This window comes from Mastigoproctus giganteus, chromosome 11 (genome assembly GCF_048544385.1).
Source record: "Mastigoproctus giganteus isolate SK-2022 chromosome 11, ASM4854438v1, whole genome shotgun sequence".
Classification (NCBI taxonomy): domain Eukaryota; kingdom Metazoa; phylum Arthropoda; class Arachnida; order Uropygi; family Thelyphonidae; genus Mastigoproctus; species Mastigoproctus giganteus.
In genome coordinates, this window is record NC_143585.1 from 79483894 (window position 1) to 79500767 (window position 16874).

The window sequence follows — 16874 nt, forward strand, 5'->3', positions numbered from 1 at the left end:
ATGGGGTGTTGTCAATGATATACATGAATTTTGCTAGCAGGGAAAAGGAGGTGATTGTCCCTCTGTATAAGGCAATGGTCAGGCCACGCCTTGAGTACTGCGTGCAGGTCTGAAGGCCTCAATATAGGAAGGATGTAGATTTGCTTGAGCGTGTACAGAGAAGGGCAACAAGATTGGTGAAGGGAATGAAGGGATCCTCTTACCAGGAGAGGCTTAAGTTCTGCAAATTGCAGCAGCTGGAGACTAGGCACCTGCAAGGTGATCTGATTGAGGCGTATAAGGCCTTGAATGGGTTGAGCACTGATTTCTGATGGGATTCTTCCACTTGTTCCGATTATGAACCTAAGGGGGCATAAATTCAAATTGAGGAAGGACAGATGTAGAAAAGATGTGCGGAAATTTGCCTTTAGCCAGCGGGTGGTTAATTGCTGGAACAAACTTCCATCTGTCGTTGTGGAAGTTGATAGGTTAAATAAATTTAAGGAGGAACTGGACAAATATTTAGAGGGGATTGTTTTGTAATTTTTTTTTTTTTTTTTGGCTGATGCTTCAAACTCATACACTTGCTTTCTTGCATCACATGCCACTACTATACCACATATGGCTAAATAGTGAATATTTCATAATGAACAACATAATGTTCATTATGAAACATATGGTCGAATACTACAAAATAGGGTTCCTGTTTGGAAAAAATGGCCAGTAAACTGAACTTCAAGCAACTGGAGCTTGCATCATGACAATACCCATGAATATTCTGTGCTTTCCATTCCAGAAATTCGTGCAAAGCACTGCAAAACTGTGAGTCCTCCATCTGCTATACTTATTAGATTTAGCTCCTTGTGATTCCCCCCCCCCCCTTTTTGTTTCATAAACCAGAGATTTGCAATGATGGAGGAGATTATTCATAGCACAGGAACTATTAGCAATTCCAAAAAAAGCATATCAGGAATGCTTTCAATTTCCCAAATTGTTTAATTTATTTTTCTTTTCAGTACAACTGATTTCAAAACATAAGTTGAAATATCAATTACTTAAACAAAACATTTCAATTTCATATTATACCCATTTCCAACTGAACTATGCAACAGGGGTTGAAGAATTCTGGGATTCAGTAGTTGTTCAGCTATACAAAAGTAAATTCTTTCTTTAAAAGAATCAAGATTCGATTGAGGTCACCAACACCAAAACTGGACTGTGGAATAGTGGAAAAAGATCATGTGGCCTGACAATTTTTTACATCAATGGTACGGTAAAAGTGTGGCACGAGCCTCATGAGACAGTATATCCACAGTCTTGTGTCTACCACTCAAGCAGCTGGAGGTGGCATCATGTTCTGTTGGTATGGACTGAGTCTGCTCATATCATAAGGGTGTTACCTCCAATGAATATCTTTCTGTTGTATCGGACTAAGACTTCATCTTGCAATGCTTCATTTTTACCCAGATTGTGATGATTCTTTAAAAAAAAACAATGTAATTACCTACCAAGCAAAAATTATATCTGAATGGTTCAAGGAACATTCCCAAGGTTTTCAAAATCAACCCTGGCCACCTAATTCTCAATATCGGAAATATGTTGGAAAAGGCAGTTTGGCTTCACGGTTCTCTACCGACCACAATACAGCAGCTGACAGCTATCACGATGGAAGAATGACAAAAATCTATAGGGGGATTACACAGACATACATTAACTAGAGAAGCAGATAGAGGTGACATGCAGCAACCTGGAAAGCAAGGTGTCGGGGATTTTGAGCCGTGCTGTGGGTCATCATGGGTAAAATACATGGGCTGTTAAGGTAACTAAGGGTAAGAACATGTGCATGTACATTAACACTAGGAGCACTGTATATAAATTTGATGAATTTGAAGTACTGATTAATCAGTACTTCAAATTCAAACAAATGCAGACTGTGGTGATATCAGAGATGTGGTATCACTCAGACATCAAGAGATGCAGAATTTGAATATGGGAAGCACAGTGTGTACAGAAAAGACACAGTGTATAGTGTTGATTGTCAAGTGGCACTGGAAGTCCCCCGAACTCTGCTCAAAAAAGGACAGAAGGGGGATCATGCTTTTAGTTAGGAAGCATATTCAAAGGCAGTCAGCATCCAGTTGATATGGGTAGCCAGTGCAATGTTAAGTTGGTTTGGTGTGACATAAGCACTGGGAAAACAAAAATGAGAGTAGAAGTGTGTTATAGGACCAATGACATTGATGAATATAACAAAAAGATATACAAAGAAATAGAGCAGGCCAGTAAATCAGAATGTCTTATAATGGGGAATTTTAACTTTCCAGATTTTGACTGGAACTTGTGGGTTGGTCACTAGCAAGACTTTTTGTGGATTTATTGGATGCCTGTTTTCTACAGCAGCATGTTAGGGAAGCAACAAAAGGAAGCAATACTCTTGATCTGATTATCAGCATTGACTGCATGCATGTAAGATCCTGCAAGTGAAGGACCTCTGAGTGGGAGTAATCACAGTGTGCTGATCTGGGACTTACTTAAAGCCATAACTAGGGTAAAGGGAAAGGCTTTTGCTTCCATAAGGGTGACTACATTGGTCTCAGACAGGTTTTAAATTCTATACAGTGAGACCATCTGATGTTGCCAGCAGAAAATGCTAAATGGGAAGTATTCAGAGAAGTAACTGCAGAAGATACTGGGCTTTCCATACCAACTAAGAAATACCATTCCAGGCTTAGACCTAAATGGATGCCATGTGACCTGATGAGAATTGTGGCTGAGAAGGAAAATGTGTGGGATGATGAATATAAATTATCTGGTGACACAGAAGCCTATGGTATACAAAAATTAGTCTGTAATCAAGTCACAAAGGAGGTTAGGCAAGCTAAGGCAGGTTACGAGAAATCTCTGGCAAAGAATGCCAAGAAATGAATCTTTACTTATATTAACAGTAAAAGGAAGGCGTTGAGATGATCCTACCCAGGTTTCTAACAAACTCAATATGTATTTAGCATCTATATTTATGCATGAGTGCTTTATTGAGGGGAATTTCAGAAGTTCATCAGAATCTAACAGGAAGCTAAATGATTTTGTGATAACTGAGAGGAAAGTGGAAGAGGAATTGTTGAAGCTCAACATAAAAAATGCACCTAAGGTGGATGGAATCTATCCAGTTATATTAAGGGATGCAACAAAGGAGTTAAGTAAACCCTCAGCTGTTGTTGTTGTTATATGGTTTTTAGGAGCATTAGCAACTAAGGCCATATTGCTCCGGGAATATGCGGTGGTCATTCCCTGACCTTTCCGCATCCTCCATATTTGGTGGTGACGGGCTCGAACCCCAGTCTAATCAAGAAGCATGTGCTACGAACTACTGCTCCTTCCCACCTGGCTACGGAGGCGCCTAAACCCTCAGCTAATTATGAGAGCATCTTTGGATTCAAGAGAGGTCCCTATGAACTGGAGATGTTCAAATGTATCCCCAATTCACAAAGGAGGACCAAAGGGTGACATGAGTAGTAGTAGTAGTAGAGGCGTGTAATGCATGGTCATCCTAGAGTACTGAGATGAAATGCTATATCGGGTGGAAAGCAGTACTGCCCAATTGAAAACTGCAATGGAGTGAAGATATGTGGACGTAACATGTTTATAGTTTACCAGTCTGTGATGTTAATTTTACTATGATTACAGTATTTTAAGCTACTTAACTATTTTTAAATATTTCAAATAAAAGTGCACAGGTTTATCATCTGAACTCATTTGATTTAATTTTTTTCCATATTTTATGTCAGGCATTTTTAGCTTTTTAGTGAAACTACAATAAATGTGTTAAAAATAATATTTAATAATGCATCACATTTATTTAATAAAAAAGCAACCAAAATATCAATACTTACTCAAGGCCATCGCACTGTTTCTCTGCACTGCTTTCAACCTTTTTTCTTTCACGTTTAGTTTTATAACAAACTGATTTATGATCTGTGGGAAGACAAGAAGAAACACTGTTTGTTTGGTAAGAATTTGTAGTGGTTTCTAATAATGGATAAGATTCTTTTGTTGGTGATGTCAATTTGGAAACATCCACTGTACAAATTTGTGGATTATGATTACCTTCCAGAGAATTTTGTGCTGAAGATACATGCAAAGACTGGCACTGTTTTCGATGTTTTGTGCTATACTTATAAAAGTCTGACAACACATAAGGCTTTGTTTCTTCCCAGTATGGCTGCATATGTCCTACACTTATAACATTTACTCCTATCCTAGTCTGCTGATTGGAATTCCTTCCATCAGGAAGCAATGGGACACTTTCCTGAGTTAAAACCCTAGAGGGGCAAAATGGCATAGATCTGTTCTCATTAAAACCTAACATTCTGCTGTTTTGTAGAAAGTTGGTTTCTAAGTAAGGATTTGAACAACTTTTCTCATCTGACATATCCTTAGGACTATTCTTTCTTTGTAGGCTAGGAGAATCAAGTGATGTTTCAGTCCATTCTTTGGTTCTTCTGAAGGGTGACACTGATGACCTCTTAGTATATGTATTCTCACACTGTTTACTTGGAGGACGTGGTGAAGAAACTAGAGAACTATGAGGAGGTATATGGACATGGCTTGTAGAATGAGTTTGTGAATTCAGGAAAGCATCCCTTGCAGTTTCAAAATGAATAGCCTGAACAGCAGTTCTGACACTGTCATTTCCAAAGGTTTCAGTGGAATTGAAATGATGAATAGGGCTTAAATCTGAAGGATGAGGAATTACTGTTTGATGAATGAAATGTTCACCATGGAAATTACTTGGTCTATCATGAGATGAATATACCTTTGAGCTGTGTTCTACATGATCACTATTAGTAATAACATCCTCCACTGTGTTGGCATAACTAGGAGTATGGTGATGGTGCCTGTGGTGATGGAAATGATGTGGATGGTAAGGAGTATACTGATGAAATCCGGGATTAATATGGTGAGGTAGACTTCCTTCCACAAGAAAACGATAGGAAAGATGCTCATCATATGACACAGACGATGGGAAAGTATGGCTACCAGAAGAATCTAACGGTGGGTGGGTATTGACAAAATGGTGATGATAACGCTGGTAACTATGCCGTCGGTTTCTATCCAAACTATTATGACGAGACAGTAATCCAAGGTCTTGAGGATCAGAAGGCAAGGCAGCAAGAATATCATCTTGACTGTCAAAAGCCTGACTAGTCCTTTGAGTAGGAACACTGTACAAATTAGAGCCTTCAAGATTTAATGTGGATTCAAACCTGAAATAAAGAAAATTTTAAAATACTTTAGTAGCTTGCTTCATATGAATATATTATTTATCTTATAATTATTTTTGCATAACAATTTCTTACTATGCAGCCTGTGATGCAAACAAGGACATAAATGCTTAAGTGATCTCCCTCCCAAAGATTATAAATAATAGCAAAATAATTTTTTGTTATATATTTAATTATTTCTTAAGTGATTACAGTCATCAAACCTCAGCCCAGCATGTCGGAAGTGAATGTCCACCAAAATTACTTTAATTTGTAAATAAAAGTATCAATTAAAAGTGACATCAATGTGAATTTTAGTTTTCGTTCAATACTGATTTGACTTTCTCTCTATCATTAATTGTTTTGTTAAAAAAGATGTTTGGCCATAAAAACATAAAAGAAAATGTTTCTTTAGTCTTTTTTAAGCCTCTCCTTGCATATAACTATCAAGTGCTCTAAAACATGAATTAGGTTGTTTTAATGTCCAATTATTGAGTGCACTGCCTTCACATTTGATCAGTGTCTCATAATGCAACGCTTCACTTGTGTAAGGTCTTGTTTACATTTATCACCCTTATATCCAACCACTGAAGCATGTAGGTTTTTCAATTCTTGTTTATTTCAAGTTTTGTTTGCTGACAGTGAAGGTAACATCCACGTGTGGGTGTTAATAAACAAGTTATGAAAACACGAGTAAAGCATGTCAGATGAGAGTTTTATATTAAAAAAAAACTAATTAAAATTATATTTTCAATATAAAAATTTGATTTTTCAGTTTTGTTCAAATTAGATTGAAAATAAAGTTGTCTTCAAAAAGTGAACAATTTTGAATTATCTCATGCCTTTATTACAAGCATAACAATGGTGGAAAAAACCCACCAATGAGCCTGCTGATATTATATTTTTATCATGCCTGGTAGAGGGTTAACATTGGTGTTAGGCCTAGCCAGTACACATGACATTTTTGAGAAAGAAACATGCACTTTGCTTTTTAATTTTGCACTAGCAAAACTAAAATACAAAGTACATGTGCTATTATTTAAAGTAGATAATTATTTTGTTATTATTTACAGCAGCCCAGCAGATAATGTACAGATAGAGAAAGAATTCCACAAACTGGTTCTATTAGTTCAGCATATGCCACCATTCTTAAAATTCTTTGCCATTGTAAACCAACCCTCTGTTGTTGTAGGGTTTTGGGCACATCAGCAACTTAGGCCATATTGCATCATATGTAATATGTAAATGCACAATTTATATTATGTAAATGCACCATAATAATATGTAATCTTTATAAACTATAAATTTTAGCACTACTTAACGTGTTTAATAATTTAACTTGTCACGTAGACAGTAACGTATAGCAGTAATATTCGTAGAGCTTTTAGAATCTGTGATTTGGCATGGATATAATATCACAAATAACTAGCGCGAGAGTTCGAACCTCAAAGATGGCAATAGATAGTTAAATTTATTATCTATTATAACTACTTAGATTTTACGAACATAACATTTTAACTTAATACATATAACTTAAACTCGGTAGGAGGTAAAACTCAACACTGAAATATATAGTCTTATTACTGCATTGAGATATAAGTTTAGTGTAATATTTTTAATTGTATTGAAATTGAATCAAAATCATGCTTCAGACCAGAGCAGCAAAGCAAAAGGTAGTAGGAGTGCGTGGCTCAGTCAAGAACTAGGAACTTGATGTTTGTAGAACTATCAAGAACGAGACATGATATTGCCAAAGGGAGGTAGTAGTAGTGGCATGCGATGCAAGAAAGCAAGTGTATGAGCTTATGCAGCATCAACCAAAAAAAAAAAAATCACACCATTCCCTCCAAATGCCTGTTGAGTTCCTCCTTAAATTTATTTAACCTATCAACTTCCACAACGACAGATGGAAGTTTGTTCCAGCAATTAACCACCCGCTTGCTAAAGGCAAATTTCCCCACATCTGTTCTACATCTGTCTTTCCTTAATTTGAATTTATGGCCCCTCAGGTTCATAATCTGAACAAGTGGAAGGATCCCATCAGCATTCAGCATGCTCAACCCATTCAAGGCCTTATACACCTCAATCAGATCACCGCGCAGGTGCCTAGTCTCCAGCCACTGCAATTTGCAGAAGTTAAGCCTCTCTTGGTAAGAGGATCCCTTCATTCCCCTCACCATACCCCTTGCCCTTCTCTTTACACACTCAAGCAAATCTACATCCTTTCTAAAATGAGGCCTCCAGACCTGTACGCAGTACTCAAGGCGTGGCCTGACCATTGCCTTATACAGAGGGATAATCACCTCCTTTTCCCTGCTAGCAAAATTTCTGTATATCATTGACAAAACCACATGACCTGCCCTGGCATCCTGTCTACATTGCTCAGAAAACTTCATATCTGACTGTACAATTACTCCCAGGTCTTTTTCATTTTCTACCACCTTAAGTGTAGTACCACAGAGTTGGTACGTTTCTCTGGGGTTACTTCTACCCATATGCAGTACTTTGCATTTGTCAAGGTTAAACTTCAGTTGCCACTTCTTAGCCCATCTACCCAAATTTTCTAGATTCTGTTGCACACTGCCATTACTGTCATTAACAACCCTGCCAACCTTTGTATCATCTGCAAATTTCGACACTAAGCCTGATATACCTTCATCAATATCATTGATAAATATACAAAACAACAGTGGATCCAACACCGAACCCTGTGGGACTCCACTAATAACATTAGTCCACGAAGAGCAGCACCCATTGATTACCACCCTCTGTCTTCTCCCACTCAACCATCCTTTTATCCATTGTAGCAACTTACCCTTAATACCATTCTGCTCCAATTTGACAATAGTCTTCCATGTGCAACAGTGTCAAAAGCTTTCCTGAAATCCAAATATATGATATCAAAATTATTTTTTGCATCCAGTTCCTTTGTAACCACATCATAATATCCTATCAAATTTGTCAGACAAGACTTTCCCTTAACAAACCAATGCTGTGTCTGAATTATTGCTGCAGTCTTGTCTAGATGATCCTGCAATGCATCTTTAACCAGTGACTCCATTATTTTACCCGGAACAGAAGTTAAACTAACTGGTCTGTAATTACTCGTGTCACCACCCTTCGATCTCCCTTTGTGAATTGGGGATACATTTGCACATTCCAGTCCGTGGGGACCTCCCCTGAGTCCAAGGATGCTCTCATAATTATGGCTAAGGGTTTGCTTAGTTGCTTTGACACCTCCTTTAATATAACTGGATAGATCCCATCCACCCCAAGTGTCTTTCTTTTGTTTAACTTCAACAATTTCTCCTCCAATTTGCTCTCAGTTATTACAAAATCATTAAGCACCCTGCTACAATTTGATAACCTTCTGCCATTTTCAAACCTTAACTCCTCATGTGTGAATGCAGATGCAACATACTTGTTTGTTTGTTTGCTATCTGAGTAGGATCATCAACAGTCGAACCATCAATATCAAGTGGACCAATCAGATTCATCCCCTTCCTTTTAGAGTTTATATAAGTAAAGAAATCCTTGCTGTTTTTCTTAGCATCCTATGCCAAAGATTTCTCGTAATCTGCCTTCGCCTGCCTAACCTCCCTTGTGACCTGATTACAGACAAGCTTATATCTGCCATAGGCTTCTGAGTCGCTTGATAATTTATATGCATCCCATGCATTTTTCTTCTCTGTCACGAAGTCTCATTAGTTCATTTGATAACCAAATTAGGCCTAAACCTTGAACAATATTTCTTATGAAACTTTTAGTAGCTTCCACGATTAATTCCTTGAATGCTTCCCACTTAGAATTATATCTTTAAGTAAATTCCACATCAGTACACTGTGATCACTGCCACCTAGTGGTTCCTTTATCTGCAAATTCTTAATACACAAATGATCACTGCTGATAACCAGATCAAGAGTGCTGCAGAAAACAATCATCCAATAAATCCACAAACGTCTTACTAGTGTGTGAGTGACCACCCACAAGTTCCAGTCAATATCTGGGAAGTTAAAATCCCCTATTATAAGACATTCTGATTTACTAGCCCGCTCTATTTCTCTGTACAATTGTTCATTGTACTCATTCGAGTCATTAGGCCTATAACACACTCCTACTCTTATTTTTGCTTTCGCAGTGCTTATGTCACACCAAACTGACTCAACAGTGCACTGTTCATCTATATCAACTGGATGCACTTCTTTTGATTTTATGTTTTTCTTAATTAACAGCATGACATCTCCTCCCTTCCTATCCTATCTATCCTTTCTGTACACATTGTACTTCCCAAATTCCAATTCTGCATTCCTAATATCAGTGTGACACCATGTCCCTGATATCCCAACAATATCCGCCTTTGATGTCTTGACCAACACTTCAAATTCATCAAATTTATTTATTATACTTCTAGCATTGGTATACATGCACCTATTCCTAGTTACCCTGACACATCCCATATACCCACCTGTTTCACGATGACTGCCATCAGTCCCTGAAACCCCCAGCACCCCTCGCTCCAGGTCGCTACTTATTCTAATAGAAGTTGTGCAAGAATCACCTCTGCCTGTGGCTAATTTTAACCTTTTATTCTGTGAATCCCCCCAAGCTAGCAGTTTTCTGACCCACCTAACACTGCCTCGATAGCATCAGCAAATATTCTTGCACCCTTTCTGTTTAAGTGTATCCCATCCCTGTAGAAGCAGTCTCTCCTGTTAACAAGCACAGACCACGCTGAAAAAAATTCTACCCCTTGAGCCTTGCACATTCCCTCCAGGGCCGAATTGATTGACAAGGCTCTCATCATGTACCCCCTCCTATCGTGTCTGGGCAGAATTGCAGACGCTTTCAAATTTAACTCTGACTCACGACTTTTTTTGCAACATTGGCCTGTACTTGTTAAGTAAATCTGCAGATCTCCTACTCTTAATGTCATTGGTGCCAACATGTACAATATCATCTTTTGTGCCCTTAAAAGATGATATATGCTTTACAACGTCATCAACAATATATTCCCCATCTCCCTGACAATAGAGTCACCAACAATAACTAGTTCTTTTGGGACCAGCGCATTCTGCCTTGGAGATTGCCACTGTGTTGCCTGGTGCCCAGGAGTGAGCTCTGGTGTTGAGTTGGGCAGCTGAGAGCTTGACGGGCCCCTCATTAACTTCTTTGAGGGCATCTACCCTACACCTCAAGCTCTCATAGATGCCTAGTAGAACACCGAATTGATGACTAATTTCTAGATACTCTCTCTGCACCTGGCACACACAAAAACATCCTCCTTGGCTAGATCATGTTATGTTCCAGAGAGTTCGGCAAACATTTCACAAGTTGCACATTTTTTTAGGCTGTGATGCATTGGAGAATCGCCCCCCCTCAGTTCTTCCCCGAGTCACAGCACTCCTGCCACTTTGTGCCTGTTGCTTTGCTGCTATAGTCTGGGACATGATATTTTAAATTAATAAGATCAATAAATTTAATTAATTAATTGTCACTACGCTATCTAATAGAATCCTAAATGCAGTGATGCGTATTATGCTATATAATTATACGTTAGAGCTACCTAGTTATCACAATTAAAAATTTGAATTTCCTACTACTCTATACAAAAAACAATGGCTGCAAGATTCGAACGAAATAACGGTTTTACGTATATTAAGTAGTAATCTACAAAAACTCTTTATCTAAATTAAAAATAACCAGCGTAACTATAACTATAAGACTACGTATAAAGTACAATTTAAATAACAATTAGGTAAATAAAAAGGCAAACACTTCTTTTTGTGTGTGCTCGATGTCAGGAGTGTGAAGATGTTAAGTGCAAACTCAGTGCTGTTATGGGCCTTTATGAGAGCTTGAAAAACAGGGTAGATGCCCACGAACAACTTAAATTGAGGGATCCATTAAGCTCTCATCTGCCCACATCAATGCCAAAACTTGCACTTGATCATCAGGCAGCACAGTGTTCACCCCCGAAGCAGAATGTGATGGTCCCACAGGAACTAGTTGTTGTTGGTGACTTTGTCAGGTAAAGGGGGAATATATTTGCAAAAAAGGATAGGTGGAACAGAACCAGGATATGTCTGCCAGGTGCAAAAGTTAATGACGTAGAACAGATACCATCTGTTCTACGTCATTAAGGGCACAAAAAGTGATATTGTTGTACATGTTGGAACTAATGACATTAAGAGTAGGAGAACGGCGGAGTAGCTTAACAAGTACAGATCAATGTTGAAAAAAAAAAAAAAAAAAAAAATGCAGAGAGTTAGGGTTGAATTTGAAAGTGGCTGCAATTCTGCACAAACACGATAGGAGGGATTATCTAATGAGAGCCTTGTCAATCAATTCGGCTCTGGAAATATTGTGCAAGGCTCTGGGGTAGAATTTTTTTCAGAGTGGTCTGTGCTTGTTAACAGGAGAGATTGCTTCTACAGGGATGGGATACATTTAAACAGAAAGGGTGCAAGAATATTTGCTGATGCTATTGAGGGAATGTGTTAAGTGGGTTGGAAAACTGCTAGCTTGGGGGAATACACGGACAGATGAGTTAACAGTAGCTGCTGGCAGAGGTGCAAGTGATTCTTGCACTGCTTTTATTGGAATGAGCAGCAGCCAGGAAAACAAGTTTCTGAGGATTTCTGAGACTGCTGGGAGTCGTCGAGGAATGAGTACATACATGGGCTGTGTTAGGGTAGCTAGGAATAAGAATAGGCACATGTATACTTGGGTGTACACCAATACTAGGAGTTAGGTAAATAAATTTGATGAATTTGAGGTGCTGGTCTAAACATCAAAGACAGATATTGTTGGAATATCAGAGACATGGTGTCACACAGATATAAGGAATACAGAATTGGAATTTGGGGAGTACAACGTGTACAGGAAGGATAGCCAGGATAGGAGGGGAGGAGGGGTTATGCTGTTAATTAAGAAACACAAAATCTAGGGAAGTGCATACAGTTGACATGTGTTGGACAGTGCAACGTTGAGTCAGTTTGGTGTGACATAAGCACTGGAAAAGTGAAATTGAGAGTAGGAGTGTGTTATTGGCCTAATGAATCTGATAAGCACAATGAGCAATTGTGCAGAGAAATAGAGGGGAGTAGGGGTTATGTGTACAGGTTATGATGTAGCCAATATATCAGATTGTCTTATAATGGGGATTTTAACTTCCCAAATATTGACTGGAACTTCTGGGTTGGTCACTCGCACACCAGCAAGGTTTTTTTGATTGTTTTCTACAGCAGCATGTTCGAGAGGCAACCAGAGAGAGATACTCTTGATCTGATTATCAGTAGTAATTGTTCATGCATTAAGAATTTGCAGATAAAGGAACCACTAGGTGGTAGTGATCACAGTGTGCTGATGTGGGATTTACTCAAAGATGTAACTACCGTCAGGGATAAAGGGAAGGATTTTTGCTTTCATAAAGGTGACTACGATGGTCTGAGACAGTTTTTAAAGTCTACACAGTGGGACCAACTGATGATGTTACCAACAGCAAATTCTAAATGGGAAGCATTCAAGAAAGTAATCTTGGAAGCTACTAGGCTTTTTGTCCCAACTAAGAAATACTGTTCAAGGTTTAGGCCTAAATCGATGTCAGATTAACTAATGAGACTTGTGGCAGAGAAGAAATATGCATGGGATGCATATAAATAATCAGATGACACAGAAGCCTATTGTATATATAAGCTGGTGTGTAATCATGTCACAAAGAAGGTTAGGCAGGTGAAGGCAAATTATGAGAATCATTGGCAAAGGATGAAAAGAAAAACAGCAAAGAGTTCTTTACTTATGTAAACTCTAGAAGGAAGGGGATGAATCAGATTGGTCCACTTGATATTGATGACTCTGTTGAGGACCATGCTCAGGTACCTGACCTGACAAACTGAATGAGTATTTTGCATCTTCATTCACATGTTAGGAGTTATTCAGGGAGGGGGATGCTAGAAGTTTATCAAACTCTGGCAGGGAGTTAAGTGATTTTGTAATAGGTAACAGCAAAGTGGAGGAGAAATTGTTGAAGTTAAACGTAAGAAATGCACTTTCTTATGTTTAACTTCAACAATTAAAAAAGCAAGTTCTTTTTCTAACCTGAGGTCGATGCGATCTATCCAGTTATATTGAAGGAGGTGGCAAAGGAGGTAAGCAAACCCTTAACCATAATTATGACAGCTTCCTTGGACTCAGGGGAGGTCCCTTTGGACTGGAGATGTTCAAATGTGACCCCAACTCACAAAGGAGGATCAAAGGGCAACAAGTAATTACAGATCTGTTAGTTTAACTTCTGTTCTGGGGAAATTAATGGAGGCACTGGTTAAAGAAGCACTATAGGATCATCTAGACAAGACTGCAGTTACAGTTTGGACACAGAATGGGTTTGTTATGGGGACGTCTTGTCTGACCAATTTGATTGGATGCTACAATGAGGTCACAAAGAAACTGGATGCAAAAAAATAATTTTGATATATACAGTAAACCCCCACTATTCACGGTATCTGTATTCAGTTTCACAGTCGCTGATTTAATATAAAATGAAACCTAAAAAATGTGAATTTTAAAGTTGCACGAACATTTTCTGCCATAAAAAACATGGGCGTGACTAAAATCATCTTTTCCTGTCAAAACAACGCTCAGTGGGTGGGGTGGAGAGTGGTGGCAAAAATCGCGAGCGTGGATATTTCCCGCTAATCCTTGTTCAGTATGTGTTATGCGCTTGTCATGGAAGGTTTCGTCGTTTGCTTTTAATTTATATGCTTATAAATTTATCAATTTATAAATTGATATGCTTACAAAAGTGAAAAATCTACCATTTTGCAGTGTGGTAACAGTTAAAAGAAAGTGATTTTATTGTGGACAAGTTCTTTTTCTAACCCCTACAAAAATATGGCTACAAAAAGATCAAAGAAGGTGATGACATTAGCGAGTAAAATTGAGTTATTAGACAAAATTTCTAATGGTGAAAGTGTCTCGTCAGTGGCAAAACATAAATCAAGAAATCAGAAGAAAAAATCCGCCATAGTGTCCATGAAAATGCGTTAATTGCTTCAAAAATTTGCTCTGTAACTCGTAATGTTAAATTAGAAAAATGGAAAAAGCTTTAAATCTGTGGATAGAAGACCGAACTAAAAATAAAATTCCGTTAAGTTCATTCATCATTCGTGAAAAGGCAAAACACCTTTATCAACACTTTAGCGAACTGGTGATAGCACTGGCGGGATAAGTTTTTTAGCTAGCAAAGGTGCTGGTTTGAAATTTCTAATAAATATTACATTTAATATTAAATTGTTTCTTATTTTGAAGTATGAAGGTACATATAATACATATATAAACAAAATTTTAGACCAGTTTTTCTTATATATTTCATACTTTGGAACGGAACCCTTTTATTACTATGGGAGCCATAACTCAGTATTTGCGTTTTCGGTATTCGTGGCATTTCTCAGGAACGTAACCCCCGCAAATAGCGGGGGTTTACTGTACTTGGATTTCAGGAAAGCTATTGATACTGTTATACATGGAAAACTACTGTACAAGTTGGAGTAGTACGGCATTAAATTCAAGTTGGAGTAGTATGGCATTAAAGACAAGTTGCTGCTATGAGTAAAGGGATGGTTGAGTGGGAGAAAACAGAGTGGTAGTCAATGGACACTGCTCTTTGCGGACTTATGTTATTAGTGGTGTCCCCCAGGGGTCCATGTTCGGCCCATTGTTGTTTTCTGTGTTTATCAATGATATTGATGAAAGTATATCAGGCGTAATCTCCAAGTTTGCAGACGATGCAAAGGTTGGCAGGGTTGTTAGTGGCAGTAATGGCAGTGCGCTACTGCAACAGGATCTAGAAAAGTTGAGATGGGCTGAGAGGTGGCAACTGAAGTTTAACATTGACATTGAGTTTAACATTAACAAATGCAGAGCAAAGTATCAACTGTATGGTACTACACTGATAGTGGTAGAGAATGAAAAAGAGCTGGGGATAATTATTGTGCAGTCAGATATGAAGTTTTCTGAGCAGTGCAGGCAGTCTGCAAGAATAGCTCATGGTATCTTGTCTTGTCAATGATATACAGGAGTTTTTCTAGTGGGGATAAGGAGGTGATTATCCCCTTGTATAAGCCAATGGTCAGGCAACACCTTGAATACTGTATACAGATCTGGAGACCTCCTTTTAGGAAGGATGTAGAGCTTCTCAAACGTTTTTGAAATATATGGTGGAGAAGGGCAATGAGACTGGTGAACAGAACAAAGGGTTGCTCTTAAAAAAAGGACTTAAGTTCTGCAAATTGCAGTGTTTGGAGACGAGGCACCTGCGAAGTGATCTGATTGAGGTGTATAAGGTCTTGAATGGTTTGAGCAAGCTCGATGCTGATTGGATTCTTCCTCTTGTCCAGATTAGTGACCTGAGGGGACATAAATTCGAATTGACGAAAGACAGTTGTAGAATAGATATGCGGAAATTTGCCTTTAGCCAGCGGGTGCTTGATTGCTGGAACAAACTTCCATCTGTCGTGGAAGTTGACAGCTTAAATAAATTCAAGGCAGAATTAGAGAAATGTTTGGAGTTAATGGATGGGTGAAATGGAAAGTTTTGGTTTTTTTTGGTGGATGCTGTATACGCTTGCTTTGTTGCATCATATGCTTCTACTAATGTTAATTTTGTGTGTTCTATGGTCGACTTGCTGTTTGCTGAATAAAAAAAAACAAGTTTCTGTGAGAAAAAAAACCATGCTACCCTCACATCATTGATGGGACTAACTCAGGTCTTTTCCACCTGGTGTGAAATGCCACCATACAGGTTAGAATGATATACAAAATACAGATATATATAATCCTATGCAAATTCAGCAGCAAACACATTTTTTAATGCACTCCAATTTAATTTTAACAATGGAAATTGATAACATTAGTTATAAATTAGTTACAAAGTTCTAAATATAGTCACCTGAGATATATAAGGCCAGATGTTTTTTAGCCTTTTGGATCTGCTTAGCCTTTTGGATCCCTTATTGAAAGTGCAAAAATAGGAATTAAGTACAGCATAATCAAAGAAAACACATATATGGAGGACTTCCTTAGGTAACAATTCAATTTAAATACCAACTGTGTCTGGAGACAAGAATACAGGCATGTTGCAGCAATTAAGTGCAATAATGTACCTTGACTTTCTAGTATAGGCTGCAATGACACATGTATATGGTTTAAGCTGAGGTATCTGACTTTAAACCACTGAGGGGGTTGCAATGCATCTTTGGTACTAATATAGCTATCTGATCAGCAATGGTTAATTAGACCTATATGGTTTGAAACAATTTATTGTAATGTGACATTTCAAAATTATAAAAAATTAAATTCTGTCAAAAAATTATTTACTAAATATCATGTAAAACCAAATGAAAAAGTATGTTCAATATTTAATAAGCTCTTTTCAATAAAGTGCTTTTAACAAATTTTCAACTTTTTTTTTTAAAGATGAGAAAAGCATTAACACTGTGAAATGGAAGACTACTCTTGTACGCTCCAGTTGGACAGCTCTTCTTCAATTGAAGCCATATGGTAGTTTTGCTGGTAGCAATTACTATGTACCAGGAAACATTGTTATTCTGGAATAATTGCTGAAACAAGCCCCAAAAG

The 16874-nt window shown here is 38.0% G+C and overlaps 1 protein-coding gene across 6 annotated transcripts in view; it reads right to left on the minus strand.

Annotated features, from left to right (window-relative positions):
• LOC150078178 (FERM domain-containing protein 4A-like) overlaps positions 1–16874 on the minus strand; it is a 418597-nt gene that overhangs the window by 19206 nt on the left and 382517 nt on the right. For 4 of the 6 annotated variants that reach the window (XM_090384903.1, XM_090384902.1, XM_090384904.1 and 1 more), the window contains exon 21: positions 3870–5243. In XM_090384903.1, the coding sequence (XP_090241029.1) occupies positions 3870–5243 (1374 nt within the window). Of the gene's footprint in view, positions 1–3869; positions 5244–16185; positions 16246–16330; positions 16535–16874 lie in introns of those variants that run through there. The other 2 variants (XM_090384906.1, XM_090384907.1) reach the window with 2 other exon arrangements.